General features: G+C 45.4%; 1 protein-coding gene across 1 annotated transcript; it reads left to right on the top strand.

Annotated features, from left to right (window-relative positions):
• Positions 1 to 1,895: 1,895 nt before the first annotated feature.
• LOC100280053 (cyclin superfamily protein, putative) lies at positions 1,896 to 3,945 on the top strand. Its single transcript, NM_001152993.1, has 7 exons — positions 1,896 to 2,571; positions 2,662 to 2,737; positions 2,844 to 2,920; positions 3,023 to 3,059; positions 3,167 to 3,316; positions 3,403 to 3,537; positions 3,624 to 3,945. Exons 1-7 carry the CDS (start codon positions 2,000 to 2,002, stop codon positions 3,693 to 3,695), a joined length of 1,119 nt encoding a protein of 372 aa, NP_001146465.1. The 5' UTR covers positions 1,896 to 1,999; the 3' UTR covers positions 3,696 to 3,945.
• The last annotated feature ends 17,337 nt before the right edge of the window (positions 3,946 to 21,282 follow it).

Genomic DNA, 21,282 nt, shown 5'->3' with positions numbered 1-21,282 from the left:
ATTATTCGCTTGCTATTTGTTTTGCACCCTCTCTCACGGACTCTATTATATTTCTAACGCTAACTCGGCTTGTAGTTGTGATTATTTTTGAGATTTTCAGTTTCGCCCTATTCACCCCCCTCTAGGCGACTTTCAACGAGGCGAATCACCAGCAGGTACTTTTCAGGGCGCATCTTCGGACCACTAGCCGACTCCTATCAAATGGAGCTCGGACCTCTGCTCGGATTACCCGGTAACAACTCACCGGAAACGTCATGCTTATTGCCCACCGAGGGTAGCATGACGCTTTCCCCCTCTTCCTGCGATAGGACCGCGGTCCCATCAAACTTCACAAAACTACGATGACGCACACAACCACTATTCCTGCACGTTGCCTACCAACTCCCGATGGGACACACATACGACAAAGAGTGCAGACTGACCCTCAGGCAAAAACTCCGCCTCGCTCGAGCCCGACCTTGGCTAACTGCTCCTTGTGAATCCCGCAGGAGGCCACTCCTTCAATTGTGTCGCTCTACGAATCCTGGAGCAAGCTCGGTCTCGATCTCGGGTGGACTTCCGCCTCGCCCAAGCCCGGCTTCGGCCTCGATATCAGCAATGGAAAGGCGCCCGACGTCATCGTAAATTGTAGTACTGACATATTATCCAAGGTTTTTTTTGCCATACTAAGTAGTACACTAACCACTATGGCATGGCCAACCTCCTTGTCAGGTGGGCTCAGGTACGTGACCGATCCCTCGGCCCTAGCCTCGACTCTCAATAGAAATCTGGCGTCTCCACCGGGCATAAGTCAACAACAAGTACAAGACCCATGCTCCAAGCCATACCGTCTACTAGGGTTCGGCTTCGCCTACTCACCATACGTGGCCAGCTCCGGTACTCATAGCAGCCCTATTTGAGGCTATAAATAGGACAATGTACGGCTTCAGTGGGCAGAGGGAACACTTCACGGTTCTCACCTCCACCACGATATTGACACTTGCCTCAATCAACCCAGTGACTTGAGATCGTTTTCTCTTCCGATCAGCTTGTACTCTCTACTACAAGCACTTAGGTGCAAGTAATATAAGTCTCATACTCCCTCTGCTGGAAGTAGGACTCTCTCTCGTTCGAACCAAAATTAACAACTTGTGTTATCTTGCATCACCCATTTAGGTCAGGACACACAACATTATTTTACTAGTGGTAAGACCTTCAGGTCGAGACATCGACAAACAAACCAGTCGAATCCGGAGGATCAGTTTTAGTTTTCGGTCGATCTGCATATATCAAATGTCTGTCTTTCTTCATGTGATTAGTTTGTACATTTGTCCTAGGACTCATTTACCTGTAAAGCAACGGCACACAAAAACAGAGAGGGAAACGCGTGCGCGCACACACAAAAAAAATTGAAAAAGAGAAATAAAGCCCTGGTGCCAGCTTGCCAGGTCAGCCACGAGGCGCCGGCGTCCGGCGACGTGACGAGCCAGAACAGAAACCGAACGCCAGCGCCACGCACGCAGCAGCCACTGAAATCTCAAATACAAAAAATCAACTCACGGCCCCCGAAAACTCCCGCGCTCTCCGCAGGCGGGTGGACGCCGCGGCGCGTTTGCGGCCTCGCGCCAACACTCCCAATTTTTTTAAAAAGAAAAATTTTTTCCCCAATCTTTCCCTCGCTCCCTCCCCCTCCACGGAGTGTCGCTGCCAAAACTCGAACGAATTTCCAAATCGAGGCCGCCGCGATCGAAACCGGGAACCCAAAGCACCCGAGGCTCTTCCCTCCAACCGGAGCTCTCCCAAATCCTTCGAATCCAAAAATAATGGCGGCCTCCTCTCCCTCCCATTCCCCCCGCCCCCGTCCGCTACTTAACCGCGCGCCCGCCACCGCAGCCCCAATCCCCTCCTCCGCCCTCCGCCTCCTCAGTGCTCCGGCGCCTAGCGACCTGCTCCTGCCCCCGCCGCCGCCGTGCACGCACAGCCGGAGCAGGAGCAGCGCTGCCCGCCTTTACCGTTGCCCATGGAGAACTCTGCCGCCGCCGCCGCCGAACGGCCGCGCCTCACCCGCGCAGCCGCCAAGCGCTCAGCCGTCGTCACGGCTGTGGCCGTCGCCGCCAAGCGCAAGCGCGTCGCGCTCAGCCAGCTGCCCACGCTCCCCAACGCCGTGCTCGGCGCGCACGACGACGACGACGACAAGCCCGTCAGGAAGCAGCGCCTCCTCCCCGCCGCCAAGCCCAAGCCCAAGCCCAAGGCAGCGCCCGCGCCTGCCGCGCCCGCCGCCGCGGATGACACGGATGACGACATTCAGCTCTGCAAGCCCTACGCTTCCGACATCTACTCCTACCTCCGCTCCATGGAGTCGCAGGCCAAGCGCCGCCTCGCTGTTGACTACATCGCGGCGGTGCAGATCGACGTCACGCCCAACATGCGTGGCATCCTCATCGACTGGCTCGTCGAGGTCGCCGAGGAGTACAAGCTCGTCTCCGACACGCTCTACCTCACCGTCTCCTACATCGACCGCTTCCTCTCTGCCAAAGTTCTCAACAGGCAGAAGCTGCAGCTCCTCGGCGTCTCCGCCATGCTCATCGCATCGTAAGCAGCCGATCCGTTAATCTGACTCACCCATTTTGCATGAATGGTGTTCCATTTCTCATTTGCTGGGTCCGATTCAAATCGATGCAGCAAGTATGAGGAGATCAGCCCGCCCAACGTGGAGGATTTCTGCTACATCACCGATAACACCTACACCAAGCAGGAGGTGCGTGTTCCTCCTCCTTTCTGTATGCTATCAACGCGATTTGTCTCTGGATCTTGCCACTGGTTGATTACTAAATGTTAACTGGTCCGTGCTTGGGGATCTGTAGGTAGTTAAGATGGAGAGTGATATACTGAATGTCCTCAAGTTTGAGGTGGGCAGTCCTACCGCCAAGACGTTCCTGAGGTAGATCACAAACCAAATCAATCTGAATTGGTCCTGCAATCCTTGTCTACCAGAATGATCCCATTTCTAAATTTTGTGCGCCCTTTACCTTTTGTTTCCTAGGATGTTCATCAGATCTGCCCAAGAAGACAACAAGAAGGTGAGAAAGATTTGTTGCATTTCAACAATGAAATCTGTTCTTGTTCCAAATGCCTGCTGCTTGTTTATGATGTTGTCTGATTTGTTATGTTGTGATGCATATTGCAGTATCCTAGCCTCCAGTTGGAGTTCCTGGGGAGCTACCTTTCTGAGCTGAGCTTGCTGGATTATGGCTTGATTCGCTCCTTGCCGTCACTTGTTGCAGCCTCAGCCGTCTTTGTTGCAAGGCTGACCCTGGATCCACACACCCATCCCTGGGTATAATCTCGATCTGTTTGATCTCTATACATTCCTGTCTCATCAAATACAAACCACCAACTCATTTTGTTATGAACGGGTTGCAGAGCAAGAAGGTGCAAACGCTAACAGGCTATAAGCCATCTGAGTTGAAGGACTGTGTTGCTGCCATACATAATTTGCAGCTCAACCGGACATGTCAATCCATGGTGGCGATCCGGGAGAAATACAGGCAACACCGAGTAAGCTTGGGCTTTGACAGCTGTACATGGTTGTTAGATTGTTTGCATAACTCTAGTGTACTAACTGTGGAAAAATCTTTGAACAGTTCAAGGGTGTATCAGCTTTGCTACCTCCTGTTGAGATCCCTGCATCATACTTCAATACACTGAAGGAGTAGGTGTTCCTTGATAATCTAGGAGAGCCAAGCACACAGCTTTCCTCAAGCAAGATGTGCAATGCTAAGGTTGTTAGGGTACTGAGGTTCTTGGATGCTGCATCTAGGCTCGGCTTGGAGCATTCAGAGTTGATTTGTTTGAAGTTCAAGCTCAATAGAAAGTTCGGTGTATCAAATCTTGTACTTGTGTATCATAATTATACATTACAACCAGGTGCCTTTATTTATTGGGGGCACAATTCCAAAGTTTTCATTCATTGCCTCTTACTACATATTCTCCTTTTTTATTCATGTAGTTCTAGTACAGAACACAGTATTTAGTGTTCAGTTATATCAGAGGGTAGCTTAGGGATGTATTAGACCTTGCTACCTTGTCTTGGTAAACACATGCAGAAAGCCAGAAAGTGATATGTTCTTGACACAAGAAATGTGTCCTGGAAAGACTAGATACTTGGAACAGTTGTGAATGATAATTATAGCACAATGTGCACCTTTAACGTTAATTGGAAAATTGGCCATGTGAATGATCAAAATTTCTAACACAATACATACATTTAAAAACTGTTCTCTTTTGTGTGGCATGGACCAATAACCATTTGAGGCTCTCTTCAATCATTCCTCTCAAATCCATTCATACTTTCTATTCACATTTAAATACCCCTCAACTATTCTCTTTCACTCCAACTATTCTTCCTATTTGGCTCCACTTTTATCTTCCATAGGGGTTGTAGGCATGCTCCTGAGTGTGAGGGGGCTTGGTTGGAGGCTTGGAGCAGCTAGGGAGAGGGAGGAACATACACTGAAACATGTAAGGAGAAGTCGATAGAAGGAATCGTTGAAGACCAGACTGATTCCAACCATTTCCCCTCGTCTCCCCTTATTTGTACTTTCCATTCAACACCCCCTCTTTCATTCATCCCCCTATTTCACCGCTTCTCTAATCATTCCCCCTATTCAGTCCCTTGTACACTTTAATTTATCTATATAACTTTTATACATCAATTTTTGAAGTTTTAAAAAATATACAATATTTCTAATATTGTAATACACATTATTATCAGTTAATTAAATTTAAAATAAATTAATTTCGCGTATATAATCACTAATTAGTGAAGAGGAGATTAGAGCTCCCCCTCTTCAAGGGAATTTTTCTCTCTCACGCAAAACAGGGGAGGGGGAGAGTGAACGGTTGAGGGGAAGAAAGTACATACGAGGCATGGTTGGAGCCGGCCTTAGGCTATCCACACTTGATATACCATATTTCTCTATCCTAAAAGGAATATTTTATGCTAGTCAGTGAGATTCTCTATTCTATGCAACAATTATAAGTGGTCACAATTACCCTATATATCTATCCTATATTATATCATATTTTCCCACACTTTTTCTATACCCACCAGCATGCACCTGTCTCTGTTTGCATTCCAACGTGCTTGGGCCCGCCTTGGCCTCGATATAGCTAAGGTGAGAGAGAACACTACATTTGGGGTCGGTGGAGTTGGAGAGTAGGGTGGCTGGGTGGGTGTAGGGTGAATCACTGCAGAACTCCAGTTGATCCTAAAATTTTAGGGGAGCCCTTCTAGCTCCTGACTACGGACAACCTGAAAGTCACATAGAGGGGGGGTGAATAGACGTAATCTGAAATTTACAACTTTAAACACACACTACAAGCCGGAGTTAGCGTTAAAACTAAATTCAAGTCCGGGAGAGAGAGGGGGAAAACAAATCAAATGAGAATCGAGCAAATGAACACAATGATTTGTTTTACCGAGATTCGGTTCCAAAGAACCTAGTCCCCGTTGAGGAGGTCACAAAGACCGGGTCTATCTCAACCTTTTCCCTCTCTCAAACGGTCACTTAGACCGAGTGAACCTTCTTCCTTAATCTCACGGGTCATTAAGACCCCGCAAGAACCACCACACACTTGGTGTCTCTTGCCTCACTTACAAAGCACTTGAGAGTAAGAATAGGAAAAGAAAAAGGCAATCCAAGAAGCAAGAGCTCAAAAGAACACGAAATCTTTCTCTCACAAGTCACTAAGTGTTTGAGATGAATTTGAGACTTGGAGAGGCTTTGATCTTTTGAATTGTGTCTAGGAGTGAATGCTAGAGCTCTTGTATTGAATATGATCTTCAGAAAACTTGGATGTTGAAGTTGTGGCGGTTGGGGGTATTTATAGCCCCCAACCACTTGTGTAGCCGTTGGGGAGGCTGCTGGCGATGGACGCATCAGACAGTCCGGTGCCCCACCGAGCAGACACTGTTCAGTGTCCGGTGCGCTGCCACATCACCCAACTGTTAGGGTTCGGAGCCGAGTCGACCGTTGGGGCTTTGTCCTCTTGTGGCACCGGACAGCCCGGCACCCCTCTAACTCGCTGCTCTGACTTCTGCCGTGATACTATGCTACACCGTTCATCCGTCAGAGTCGACCGTTGCGCGCAGTTAGCCGTTGCTCCGCTGGCTCACCGGACAGTCCGGTGGCACACCGGACAGTCCGGTGAATTATAGCGGAGCACGCCTTCGTTTTCCCAAGAGTTGCTGGTTGACACCTGTACGGTCTTGGTGCACCGGACACTGTCCGGTGGCACACCGGACAGTTCGGTGCGTCAATCCACAGCACACACAAGTTCTTTGCTCCGTTTCAAATTTAGTCCCTAACTTGAATCTTTTATTGGTTTGTGTTAACCTTATGCACCTGTAATACATGAGTTCTAGAGCAAACTAGTTAGTCCATGTGTTTGTGTTGACTAACAACCACCAAAATTAATTATGGGAAATGGTTAACCCAATTTTCCTTTCAATCTCTCCCTTTTTGGTGATTGATGCCAACACAAACCAAAGCAAATAATAAATGCAGAAATGAAAATAGTTTGCATTTAGAATGTGTATAGGTTACTTGGAGTTAAACCAATTGAAAATCTTACTAGATATGAATGGCTTGCCTTTTCTTTTATTTAACATTTCGGAGCACTTTTGCACCACAAGTTTGTTTTTGCAAATTCTTTTGGAAAATCTTTTCAAAGTCTTTTTACAAATAGTAAAAGGTATATGAATAGGATTGCAAGAATCATTTTCAAGATTTGAAATTTCTCCCCCTATTTCAAATGCTTTTCCTTTGACTAAATAAAACTCCCCTGAATGAAATTCTCCTCTTAGCTTTCAAGAGGGGTTTGAAATAGATATCAATTTGAAATTTTAAACATGGATACCAATTGATATCAAATATTATTTTTGAGAATACATCAATTGAAATGGATACCAATTGAGAAATTGCCATGACATAGATACCAATGTGAAAAATATCAATTAAAGCTTCATTTCGAAATTTTTTGGTGGTGCGGTCCTTTTGCTTTGGGCTTAATATTTTCTCCCCCTTTGGCATTAATCGCCAAGAACGGAGAACGTTGGAGCCCTTTTAGAATTTTTTCCCAATTGGTGAAATAAATATGAGTGAGGATCATACCATCGAGAGTGGAGGAACAACGACAAAGGGTAGATGATACCGTCAGAGTTGTGGAGTGGAAGCCTTGTTCTTTGCCGAAGTCTCCATTTCCCTTTCAATCTACGACTTAGCACAGAAATATACTTTGGAAACACATTAGTCGTAGTCTTGGCACAAGAGGAATAATAAATATGCATTTGTACCGAATTGAAAGAGACATGATCAAAGGTATATAAATAAGCTATGTGTGCAATGTTTCATTCAGAATTTCGAGAATCAAGTATATTTAGTTCATTCCTAAGTTTGCTAAATGTTTTCTCATCTAATGGCTTGGTGAAGATATCAGCTAATTGATTCTTGGTGTTTACATAAGCTATTTTGATATCCCCCTTTGTTGGTGATCTCTCAGAAAGTGATACCGAATGTCTATGTGCTTAGTGCGGTTGTGTTCAACAGGATTATCCGCCATGTGGATTGCACTCCCATTATCACATAGGAGAGGGACTTTGCTCAATTTATAGCCATAGTCCCTAAGCGTTTGCCTCATCCAAAATAATTGCGCACAACAATGGCCTGCAGCAATGTACTCGGCTTCGGCGGTGGAAAGAGCTACGAAGTTTTGTTTCTTTGAAGCCCATAACACCAGAGATCTTCCCAGAAACTGACAAATCCATGATGTGCTCTTTCTATCAATTTTACACCCTGCCCAATCGGCATCGGAATATCCTATTAAATCAAAAGTGGATCCCTTGGGGTACCAAAGCCCAAACTTAGGAGTGTGAACTAAGTATCTCATGATTCTCTTCACGGCCCTAAGGTGAACTTCCTTAGGATTTGCCTGAAATCTTGCACACATGCATACAGAAAGCATAATATCCGGTCGAGATGCACATAAATAGAGTAAAGATCCTATCATCGACCGGTATACCTTTTGATCTACGGATTTACCTCCCGTGTCGAGGTCGAGATGCCCATTTATTCCCATGGGTGTCTTGATAGGTTTGTCATCCTTCATTCCAAACTTCTTAAGTATGTCTTGAATGTACTTTGTTTGGCAGATGAAGGTGCCATCTTGGAGTTGTTTGATTTGAAATCCTAGGAAATACTTCAACTCCCCCATCATAGACATCTTGAATTTTTGAATCATGATCCTACTAAACTCTTCACAAGTTGATTTGTTAGTAGACCCAAATATAATATCATCAACATAAATTTGGCATACAAACAAATCTTTTGCAACAGTTTTAGTAAAGAGTGTAGGATCGGCTTTTCCGACTTTGAAGCCATTAGTGATAAGAAAGTCTCTTAGGCATTCATACCATGCTCTTGGGGCTTGCTTGAGCCCATAAAGCGCCTTCGAGAGTTTGCAAACATGGTTAGGATACTCACTATCTTCAAAGCCAGGAGGTTGCTCAACATAGACCTCTTTCTTGATTGGTCCATTGAGGAAGACACTTTTCACGTCCATTTGATAAAGCTTAAAGCCATGGTAAGTAGCATAGGCAAGTAATATACGAATTGACTCAACCCTAGCTACGGGTGCATAAGTTTCATCAAAGTCCAAACCTTCGACTTACGAATACCCTTTGGCCACAAGTCGGGCTTTGTTTCTTGTCATCACACCATGCTCGTCTTGCTTGTTGCGTAATACCCATTTGGTACCTACAACATTTTGATTAGGACATGGAACTAAATGCCATACCTCATTTCTCGTGAAGTTGTTGAGCTCCTCTTGCATAGCCAGCACCCAATCCGGATCTCTTAGTGTATCCTCCCACCCTGTAAGGCTCAATAGAGGACACAAAAGAGTAATGTTCACATAAATGTGCAACTCAAGATCTAGTGGTTACCCCCTTATGAATGTCACCAAGGATGGAGTTGACAGGGTGATCTCTTTGAATTACTTGTTGGACTCTTGGGTGTGGCGGTCTATGACCCTGAATTTCTTGATCATCTTCCTTGTTTTCATTATCTTCATCTCCCCATTTATCATTGTCCTTCTCTTGATGTGGCTCATTCTCTTGATCTTCATTTTCATCATCTTGAGCCTGATCCTCATCTTGAGTTGGTAGAGATGCTTGGTTGGAAGATGACAGTTGATCTTGTGCTTGTGTAGGCTCTTCGGATTCCTTAGGACACACATCCCCAATGAACACGTTCCTTAGTGCGACGCATGGAGCCTCTTCATCATATAATTCATCAAGATCAACTTGCTCCACTTGGGAGCCATTAGTCTCATCAAACACAATGTCACAAGAAACCTCAACTAATCCAGTGGATTTGTTGAAGACTCTATATGCCCTTGTGTTTGAGTCATAACCAAGTAAAAAGCCCTCTACAACTTTAGGAGCAAATTTAGATTTTCTACCTCTTTTAATAAGAATAAAACATTTACTCCCAAATACTCTAAAATATGAAACATTGGGTTTTTTACCGGTGAGGAGTTCATATGATGTCTTCTTGAGGATTCGGTGAAGATAGAGCCGGTTGATGGAGTAGCAAGCAGTGTTTATTGCTTCTGCCCAAAACCGGTCCGGTGTCTTGTACTCATCAAGCATGGTCCTTGCCATGTCCAGTAGAGTTCTATTCTTCCTCTCCACTACACCATTTTGTTGAGGTGTGTAGGGAGAAGAGAACTCATGCTTGATGCCCTCCTCCTCAAGAAATCTTTCAATTTGAGAATTTTTGAACTCCGTCCCATTATCGCTTCTTATCTTTTTGATTCTTAATCCGAACTCGTTTTGAGCCCGTCTTAAGAATCCTTTTAAGGTCTCTTGGGTTTGTGAGTTTTCCTGCAAAAAGAACACCCAAGTGAAGCGAGAATAGTCATCCACAATAACTAGATAGTACTTTCTCCCCCTGATGCTTATGTAAGCGATCAGGCCGAATATGTCCATGTGAAGTAGCTCGAGCGGTCTGTCCGTCGTCATTATGTTCTTGTGTGGATGGTGGACTCCAACTTGCTTCCCTGCTTGACATGCGCTACAAACCCTGTCTTTCTCAAAATGAACATTGGTTAGTTCTAAAATATGCTCTCCCTTTAGAAGCTTGTGAAGATTCTTCATCCCAACATGGACAAGTCGGCGATGCCAGAGCCAACCCATATTTATCTTAGCAATTAAGCAAGTGTCAAGTTCAGCTTTGTTATCATTAAAATCAACTAAATATAGCTGACCCTCAAACACTCCCTTAAATGCTATTGAATCATCACTTCTTCTAAAGACAATAACACCTATTTCAGTGAATACACAGTTGTAGCCCATTTTGCATAATTGACAAACATAGAGCAAATTGTAATATAAAGAATCTACGAGAAAAGCATTGGAAATATAATGGTCAGGTGATATAGCAATTTTACCCAAACCTTGATTTCCATCCCCGAATGTGATAGCTCGTTGGGGATCTTTGTTTTTCTCATAGGAGGAAAACATCATTTTCTCTCCTGTCATGTGGTTTGTGCACTCGCTATCGATTATCCAACTTGAACCACAGGATGCATAAACCTATAAAACAATTTTAGGCCTTGTTCTTAGGTACCCAAACAGTCTTGGATCCTTTGACGTTAGAAACAAGCACCTTGGGTACCCAAACACAAGTCTTTGGACTCTTGTGTTTGCCCCCAACATATTTGGCAACTACTTTGCCTGATTTGTTAGTTAAAACATATGAAGCATCAAAAGTCTTAAAAGAAACATCATGTTCATTTGATGCATCAGGAATTTTCTTTCTAGGCATTTTAACATGAGTGGTAAGCCTAGAGCTAGAAGCCTTATTTTATACATAAAAGCATGGTGAGAAACAGTATGAGGTTTCCTAGCATGAATCTTCCTAATCTTGTGCTCAGGATAGTTAGCAGGATATAAAATGTAGCATTCACTATCCTGAACCATGGGAGCCTTGCCCTTAACAAAATTAGACAACCTTTTAGGGGCATTAAGCTTGACATTGTCCCCTATTGGAAACCAATGCCATCCTTAATGCCAGGACGTCTCCCATTATAAAGCATAATACTAGCAAATTTAAAATTTTCATTTTCGAGCTCATGCTCGGCAATTTTAGCACTTAATTGAGCTATGTGATCATTTTGTTTCTTAACCATGACAAGTTGATCATCTATAGCATCAACATTAATATCTCTACATCTAGTGCAAATAGTCACATGATCAACAATAGATGTAGATGATTTGCAAGTATTCAATTTGAAAGGGAAATAGGCTTACACCTTTTCCTAACTGTTTTTGGTGGTTGAATTGTCCAACACAAATAATTGGACTAACTAGTTTGCTCTAGATTATGAGTTCTACAGGTGCCAAAGGTTCACAACAAACTAATAAAAAGACCGAGAAAGGATTCAAATATAGAGAGCAAAGGTCAGCCGAAGTGTGCCCTGGTCTGGCGCATCGGACTGTCCGGTGCACCACCGGACAGTGTCCGGTGTACCAGGGACTCTAACTCTGAACTGCTCACCTTCGGGAATTCTGGGAGCCTCTCCGCTATAATTCACCGGACTGTCCGGTGTTGCACCAAACAGTGTTCGGTGGCGCACCGGACTGTCCGGTGTGCCAGCAGAGCAACAGCTACTTCACGCAACCAGTCGTCTGCAGAAGGCACTAAATGCGCTACAGTGCACGCCAGAGTCAGAGCAGCACCAGAAGGCGCACCGGACGGTCTACAGGGCCTGTCCGGTGCACCACCGGACTGTCCAGTGGCCCAGAAGACAGAAGCTCCAACGATCAGAATCCAACGGCTGGGTGACGTGGCAGGCGCACCGGACAGTGTCCGGTGGTGCACCAGACTGTCCGGTGCGCCATGCGACAGCAGCCTTCACCAAACGACTAGTTTGGTGGTTGGGGCTATAAATACCCCCAACCACCCACCATTCATTGCATCCAAGTTTTCAGACTTCCTACACCTTACAAGAGCTATAACATTCAATACAAGACACACCAAAGAGATCAAATCCTCTCCCAAGTCTAAAGATCATTCCAATCAATTAGTGACTAGTGAGGGAGTGACTTGTGTTCATTTGAGCTCTTGCGCTTGGATTACTTTTCTTTCTCATTCTTTCTTGTGATCAACTCAATTGTAACCGAGGCAAGAGACATTAATTGTGTGGTGGTCCTTGCGGGGACTTAGTGTCCCGTTTGATTGAGAAGAGAAGCTCACTCGGTCTAAGTGACCGTTTGAGAGAGGGAAAGGGTTGAAAGAGACCCGATCTTTGTGACCACCTCAACGGGGAGTAGATTTGTAAGAATCGAACCTCGGTAAAACAAATCATCGTGTCTCACTCTTTATTTGCTCACGATTTGTTTTTCGCCCTCTCTCTCGTACTCGTTTATATCTCTAACGCTAACCCCGGCTTGTAGTTGTGCTTAAAGTTTGTGAATTTCAGATTCGCCCTATTCACCCCCCTCTAGGCGACTTTCACAATTCATCTATCTTAGCTTTTAACATAACATTTTCATTTCTAAGATAGGAAATGGAATCATTGCAAACATTCAATTCTTTAACCTTAGAAACTAAACTAGCATTTTCAGTTCTAAGACTAGAGATTGAATCATGACAGATGCTAAGCTCTTTAGTTAAGTTTTCACATTTGTCTACTTCCTGAGCATAGGCATTTTTTAGTTTAACAAATTTTTTGTTTTCTTTAATGAGGAAGTCCTCTTGGCTATCCAAGAGTTCATCCTTCTCATTAATGGCTTCAATTAATTCATTTAATTTTTTCTTTTGGTCCATGCTAAGGTTGGCAAAAAGAGACATTAAATTATCTTCACTATCACTAGAGCTACCCTCATAACTAGATGTTGTATATTTGGGGGTGGCTCTAGAGTGTACCTTCTTCTTCTTGCCGTCCTTAGCCATAAGACACTTGTGGCCGACGTTGGGGAAGAGGAGGCCCTTGTTGACGACGATGTTGGCGGCGTCCTCATCGGAGGAGGAGTCAGTGGAGCTCTCGTCGGAGTCCCATTCCCGACATATGTGGGCATTGTCGCCCTTATTCTTGTAGTACCTCTTCTTTTCTTTCTTCTTCCCCTTCTTGTCATCGTCCCTGTCACTTCCACTAGAAACTGGACATTTTGCTATGAAATGATCGGACTTACCACACCGGTAGCACACCTTCTTGGAGCGAGACTTGCAGTCCTTCCCTCTCCTTTGCTTGAGGATTTGGCGGAAGCTCTTGATGATGAGCGCCATTTCCCCGTTGTCGAGCTTGGAGGCGTCAATTGGAAGCCTACTTGATGTAGACTCCTCCTTTTCTTCTGTCGCCTTGAATGTGACGGGTTGTACCTCGGATGTGGAGGTGGCGCGTTGCTCCAAGTTGACAATATATTTGGAGTCTTTGATCATAAGTTCAAAGCTCACAAACTTGCCAATTACTTCCTCGGGAGACATCTGTTTATATCTAGGGTCTCCACGGATTAGTTGCACTTGAGTGGGATTACGAAAAAACAAGTGATCTAAGAATAACCTTGACCATTTCATGGTCATCCCACTTGGTGCTCTCGAGGTTGTGCACTTGGTTGACCATCGTCTTGAGCCAGTTGTACATGGCTTGCGGCTCTTCCCCTTTGTTGAGGACGAATCGACCGAGTTCTCCCTCAATCGTTTCCCGTTTGGTGATCTTGGTCACTTCGTCCCATTCATGCGCGGTCCTGAGGATGTCCTAAATTTCTTTGGCGCTCTTTAACCCTTGCACCTTGTTATACTCCTCTCGACACAAGGAGGCGAAGAGTATAGAAGTTGCTTGGGAGTTAAAGTGCTGGATTTGGGCGGCCTCGTCCGAGTCATAGTCTTTGTCCCCCACTTGTGGTACGTGCGCTCCAAATTCAACTATGTCCCATATGCTTTCGTGGAGTGAGGTTAGATGATGCCTCATTTTATCACTCCACATACAATAATCTTCACCATCAAAATATGGTGGTTTGCCTAAGGGAACGGAAAGTAATGGAGCGCGCTTTGAAATACAGGGATAGCGTAGGGGCATCTTACTATACTTCTTGCACTCATGGCGCTTAGAAGCGACAGATGACTCGGAGCTTGATATGGAGGGTGACGAAGAGTCGGTCTCGTAGTAGATCACCTTTATCTTCTTCTTCTTGTCACCTCTCTGATGCGATTTGATGGAGGAAGAGGATTCCTCCTTATGCTTGTTGCCGGACTCCCTTGAAAGGGTTCTCCCCGAGCTTGCGGGCTTCTCGCCGGTCACGATCTCCCTCTTGGTGTGATCTCCAGACATCACTTCGAGTTGGTTAGACTCTTAATGAAGCACTGACTCTGATACCAATTGAAAGTCGCCTAGGGGGGTGAATAGGCGTAATCTAAAATTTACAACTTTGAACACACACTACAAGCCGGGGTTAGCATTACAACTAAATTCAAGTCCGGGAGAGAGGGGGAAAACAAATCAAATGAGAATCAAGCAAATGAACACGGTATTTGTTTTACCGAGGTTCGGTTCCAAAGAACATAGTCCCCATTGAGGAGGTCACAAAGACCGGGTCTATTTCAATCCTTTCCCTCTTTCAAACAGTCACTTAGACCGAGTGAGTCTTCTTCCTTAATATCACGGGTCACTAAGACCCCACAAGGACCACCACACACTTAGTGTCTCTTGCCTCGCTTACAAAGCACTTGAGAGTAAGAATGTGAAAAGAAAAAAGGCAATCCGGACAGTCCATAGCCCCACCGGACAGACACTGTTCAGTGTCCGGTGCGCTGCCACGTCACCCAACCGTTAGGGTTCGGAGCCGAGTCGACCGTTGGGGATTTGTCCTCTTGCGGCACCGGACAGTCCGATGCCCCTCTGACTCGCTGCTGAAAGGGAAATGTGCCCTTGGGCCATTTCTAAGTATTTTGGTGATTGAGTGCCAACTCAAGTGCTTAAATGTGAATTTATGCCATGGATGAATAAAGTGCAAATCAAGAGCAAAGGTATGTTTCTAAGTCTTAGTACATTGGTTTTGTGTACTAATATACTTGTCTAAGTATTGGAAACAGGAAGAAAAAGAAAAGAAAAGAGTTGGTTGTGTACAGCCAGACGACTGCTTCGGTCTGGAGCACCGGACTGTCCGGTGGTGCACCGGACAGTGTCCGGTGCGCCAGGCTGCCTCGGCCGAAGAGGCCGCTCTCGGGAATTTGCTGACGGCGTACGACTAAAATTCACCGGACTGTCCGGTGTGCACCGGACTGTCCGGTGAGCCAACGGTCGGCCGGGCCAACGGTCGGCCGCGGATTCTGCGCGCGACACGTGGCCAAGCCAACGGTCGGAAGGGGGCACCGGACTGTCCGGTGTGCATCGGACATGTCCGGTGCGCCAACGGCTCCCAGATCTGCAACGGTCGGCTTCGCCATTTAAGGAAAGGAATCGGGCACCGGACACTGTCCGGTGTGCACCGGACTGTCCGGTGCGCCCGATGACAGAAGGCAAGGATGGCCTTCCAGATTTGTTCTCAACGGCTCCTAGCTGCCTTGGGGCTATAAAAGGGACCCCTAGGCGCATGGAGGAGAACACCAAGCATTCCTACAACATTCCTAAGCACCAAGACATCGATCTCGCGCATTCGTTTCATTGTGATAGCATATAGAGCTCTTGTGGAGTTGTGAACTCTTTGAGTTGTGTTGCGAGCTCTTGTTGCGACTTGTGTGCGTGTTGTTGCTCTGATCTTTTGAAGTCTTGTGTGCGTTGCTCATTCCCCCTTGCTCTGCGTTTCTTTGTGAATTTCAATTGTAAGGGTGAGAGGCTCCAAGTTGTGGAGATTCCTCGCAAACGGGATTGAGAAAAAGCAAGCAAAACACCGTGGTATTCAAGTGGGTCTTTGGACCGCTTGAGAGGGGTTGATTGCAACCCTCGTCCGTTGGGACGCCACAACGTGGAGTAGGCAAGCATTGTTCTTGGCCGAACCACGGGATAAACCACTGTGTCATCTCTGTGATTGATCTCTTGTGGTATTGTGTTTTGTTGAGACTCCTTTCTAGCCACTTGGCAATCATTGTGCTAACACTTAACAAGTTTTTGTGGCTATAAGTTTAAGTTTTCACAGGATCACCTATTCACCCCCCCCTCTAGGTGCTCTCAATTGGTATCAGAGCCGTTCTCTTCAAGAAGGGACTAATCGCCCGAAGAGATGGATCCTAAGGGAAAGGGAATCGTGATCAACGACAAGGAGAAGGAGTCTTTCGTCAACGAGCCTAAGGATGACAAGCCTACTGACTCGGGCTCGGGCCACAAGCGTAAAGATGGGAAGAAGAAGAAGACAAGGCACATCAAGGAGATCGTCTACTACGACGATAGCGATGAGTCTACTTCTTCCCAAAAGGACGACGACAACGACTACAGGAAGACGGTCAATTCGAACTTTTCATTTGATTATTCTCGTATTCCACATAGTTCGAATTCGCATTTGCTCTCCATTCCTCTTGGCAAACCTCCACACTTCGATGGGGAAGACTACGGATTTTGGAGTCACAAAATGCGTAGTCACTTATTCTCTCTCCATCCAAGCATATGGGAGATTGTAGAGAATGGAATGAAATTTGATAGCTCGGATAGCCCTATGCTTATAAATGAACAAATCCATAGAAATGCACAAGCTACTACTGTTCTATTAGCATCTTTGTGCAGGGAAGAGTACAATAAGGTGAGCGGCTTGGACAACGCCAAGCAGATATGGGACACCCTCAAGATCTCTCACGAGGGGAACGACATCACCATGCTCACTAAAATGGAGTTGGTGGAGGGCGAGCTTGGACGATTCGCAATGATAAGGGGAGAGGAGCCAACCCAAACTTACAACCGGCTCAAGACCCTTATCAACAAAATAAGGAGCTACGGAAGCACGCGATGGACGGACCACGACGTCGTCCGCCTAATGCTAAGGTCCTTTACTGTTCTTGATCCTCATCTCGTAAACAATATTCGTGAGAATCCCATGTACACGATGATGACGCCCGAGGAGGTACTCGGAAAATTCGTAAGCGGGAGGATGATGATCAAGGAGGCGAGATACGTCGACGACGCCTTGAATGGTCCGATCAACGAGCCTCAACCCATTGCTCTCAAGGCAACAAGGAGCAAGGAGGCGCTACCCAGCAAGGTGGCACAAATTGAGGCTGCCGGTCTTAATGATGAAGAGATGGCCCTCATCATCAAAAGATTCAAGACGGCGCTAAAAGATCGAAAGGGACAGCCAAGCAAGACTAAGACCAAGGGAAAGCGATCATGCTTCAAATGCGGTAAGCTTGGTCATTTTATTGCTAACTGTCCCGACAATGATAGTGATCAGGATCAAGGGAACAAGAGGGAGAAGAAGAAGAACTATAAGAAGGCAAAGGGCGAGGCGCATCTAGGCAAGGAGTGGGACTCGGACTGCTCCTCTTCCGACTCCGACAATGAAGGACTCGCCGCCACCGCCTTCAACCAGTCATCCCTCTTCCCCAACGAGCGTCACACATGCCTTATGGCAAGGGAGAAGAAGGTGAGTACTCGAGACTCCACTTATGCTTCTTCTAGTGATAATGAGTCTAGTGATGATGATGACATAGACTATTCATGCTTATTCAAGGGCTTAGATAGATCTAAAATAGATAAGATTAATGAGTTGATTGATGCTTTGAATGACAAGAATAGATTACTAGAAAAACAAGAAGATCTTTTATATGAGGAGCATGATAAATTTGTTAGTGCACAAAATTCTCTTGCTCTAGAAATTAAAAGAAATGAAATACTCTCTGGTGAATTATCTACTTGTCATAAAACCATTTCTACTCTAGAAGGTGTCAACAATGATTTAAATGCTAAATTAGAAGTAGCAAATAAATCTAATTCTTATGTAGAACATGTTGTAATTTGTACTAGGTGTAAAGATATTGACATTGATGCTTGTAGTGAACACCTAGTTTCAATTTCCAAGCTTAATGATGAATTGGCTAGTCTTAATGCTCAACTTAAGACTAGCAAGAATGAATTTGACAAGCTAAAATTTGCAAGGGATGCCTACACGATCGGTAGACACCCCTCAATTAAGGATGGACTTGGCTACAAAAGGGAAGCCAAGAACTTAACAAGCCATAAGGCTCCTATCTCCGCCAAGGAGAAAGGGAAGGCTCCTATGGCTAGTAGTACTAAAAGGAACCATGCTTTTATGTATCATGATAGGAGACAAACTAGAAATGCTTATAGGAGTTATAATGCTTATGATGATTTTGACTCTCATGCCATGTTTGCTTCTAGTTCTTCCTACATGCATGGTAGAAATATGTCTAGGAGAAATGCTATTCATCATGTGCCTAGAAAGAATATTATCCATACTCCTAGGAAAGTAGTGAATGAACCCTCTACAATTTATTGTGCTTTAAATGCTTCCTTTGCTATTTGTAGAAAGGATAGGAAAATTGTTGCCAGGAAGTTAGGGGCAAAATGCAAGGGAGACAAAACTTGCATTTGGGTCCCTAAGGATATTTGCACTAACCTTGTAGGACCCAACAAGAGTTGGGTACCTAAGTCCCAAGCCTAAATTTGCCTTGCAGGTTTATGCATCCGGGGGTTCAAGCTGGATTATCGACAGCGGATGCACAAACCATATGACGGGGGAGAAGAAGATGTTCACCTCCTACGTCAAGAACAAGGATTCCCAAGATTCAATTATATTCGGTGATGGGAATCAAGGCAAGGTAAAAGGGTTAGGTAAAATTGCAATTTCTAATGAGCACTCTATCTCTAATGTGTTTTTAGTAGAGTCTCTTGGATATAATTTGCTATCGGTTAGTCAATTATGCAATATGGGATATAACTGTCTATTTACAAATGTAGATGTGTCTGTCTTTAGAAGAAGTGATGGTTCACTAGCTTTTAAGGGTGTATTAGACGGCAAACTTTATTTAGTTGATTTTGCAAGAGAAGAGGCCGGTCTAGATGCATGCTTAATGGCTAAGACTTGCATGGGCTGGTTGTGGCATCGCCGCTTAGCACATGTGGGGATGAAGAACCTCCACAAGCTTCTAAAGGGAGACCACGTGATAGGGCTAACCAATGTTCATTTCGAAAAAGATAGACCTTGTGTAGCTTGTCAAGCAGGTAAACAAGTGGGAGGAGCACATCACAGCAAGAATGTGATGACCACATCAAGACCCCTGGAGCTGCTACACATGGACCTCTTCGGACCCGTCGCCTATCTGAGCATAGGAGGAAGTAAGTTTGGTCTAGTTATTGTTGATGACTTTTCCCGCTTCACTTGGGTGTTCTTTTTGCAGGATAAGTCTGAAACCCAAGGGACCCTCAAGCGCTTCCTCAGGAGAGCTAAAAATGAGTTTGAGCTCAAGGTGAAGAAGATAAGGAGCGACAACGGGTCGGAGTTCAAGAACTTGCAAGTGGAGGAGTTCCTTGAGGAGGAAGGGATCAAGCACGAGTTCTCCGCTCCCTACACACCACAACAAAATGGTGTGGTAGAGAGGAAGAACAGGACGCTAATCGACATGGCGAGGACTATGCTTGGAGAATTCAAGACCCCCGAGCGTTTTTGGTCGGAAGCCGTGAACACGGCTTGCCACGCCATCAACAGGGTCTACCTTCACTGCCTCCTCAAGAAGACGTCATATGAGCTTCTAACCGGTAACAAACCCAATGTATCGTACTTTCGTGTATTTGGGAGCAAGTGCTACATTCTAGTGAAGAAGGGTAGAAATTCTAAATTTGCTCCCAAAGCAGTAGAAGGGTTTTTGTTAGGTTATGACTCAAATACAAAGGCGTATAGAGTCTTCAACAAATCATCGGGTTTGGTTGAAGTCTCTAGCGACGTTGTATTTGATGAGACTAATGGCTCTCCAAGAGAGCAAGTTGTTGATCTTGATGATGTAGATGAAGAAGACATTCCAACGGCCGCTATGCGCACCATGGCGATTGGTGATGTGCGACCACAGGAACAATTGGAGCAAGATCAACCTTCTTCCTCAACTATGGTGCAACCCCCAACTCAAGACGATGAACAGGTTCATTAACAGGAGGCGTGTGATCAAGGGGGAGCACAAGATGATCATGTGATGGAGGAAGATGCGCAACCGGCACCTCCAACCCAAGTCCGAGCGGTGATTCAAAGGGATCATCCTGTCGATCAAATTTTGGGTGACATTAGTAAGGGAGTAACTACTCAATCTAGATTAGTTAATTTTTGTGAGCATTACTCCTTTGTCTCTTCTATTGAGCCTTTCAGGGTAGAGGAGGCCTTGCTAGATCCGGACTGGGTGTTGGCCATGCAGGAGGAGCTCAACAACTTCAAGCGCAATGAAGTTTGGACACTGGTGCCTCGTCCCAAGCAAAATGTTGTGGGAACCAAGTGGGTGTTCCGCAACAAACAGGACGAGCACAGGGTGGTGACGAGGAACAAGGCTCGACTTGTGGCAAAAGGTTATGCCCAAGTCACAGGTTTGGACTTTGAGGAGACGTTTGCTCCTGTGGCTAGGCTAGAATCAATTCGTATCTTGCTAGCATATGCCGCTCACCATTCTTTCAGGTTGTTCCAAATGGATGTGAAGAGCGCTTTCCTCAACGGGCCAATCAAGGAGGAGGTGTACGTGGAGCAACCCCATGGCTTCGAGGATGAACGGTACCCCGACCACGTGTGTAAGCTCTCTAAGGCGCTCTATGGACTTAAGCAAGCCCCAAGAGCATGGTATGAATGCCTTAGAGACTTTTTACTTGCTAATGCTTTCAAGGTTGGGAAAGCCGATCCAACTCTGTTCACTAAGACATGTGATGGTGATTTGTTTGTGTGCCAAATTTATGTCGATGACATAATATTTGGTTCTACTAACCAAAAGTCTTGTGAAGAGTTTAGCAGGGTGATGACGCAGAAATTCGAGATGTCGATGATGGGCGAGTTGAACTACTTCCTTGGGTTCCAAGTGAAGCAACTCAAGGACGGCACCTTCATCTCCCAAACAAAGTACACGCAAGATCTGCTAAAGCGGTTTGGGATGAAGGACGCCAAGCCCGCAAAGACTCCGATGGGAACCGACGGACACACCGACCTCAACAAAGGAGTCTCGAAGGTGGATTGAAAGGGAAAGGTGAACTTGGACCATGCAAGACTTCCACTGCACTCCGATGAGAGGGTAACTTATTCCATGTTCATCTCTATGATCTTATTGCCTT

The sequence above is a fragment of the Zea mays genome, chromosome 1 (genome assembly GCF_902167145.1).
Source record: "Zea mays cultivar B73 chromosome 1, Zm-B73-REFERENCE-NAM-5.0, whole genome shotgun sequence".
Classification (NCBI taxonomy): Eukaryota; Viridiplantae; Streptophyta; class Magnoliopsida; order Poales; family Poaceae; genus Zea; species Zea mays.
Note: the sequence above shows the minus strand (reverse complement) of the source record. Positions and strands in the feature narration are given on the sequence as shown.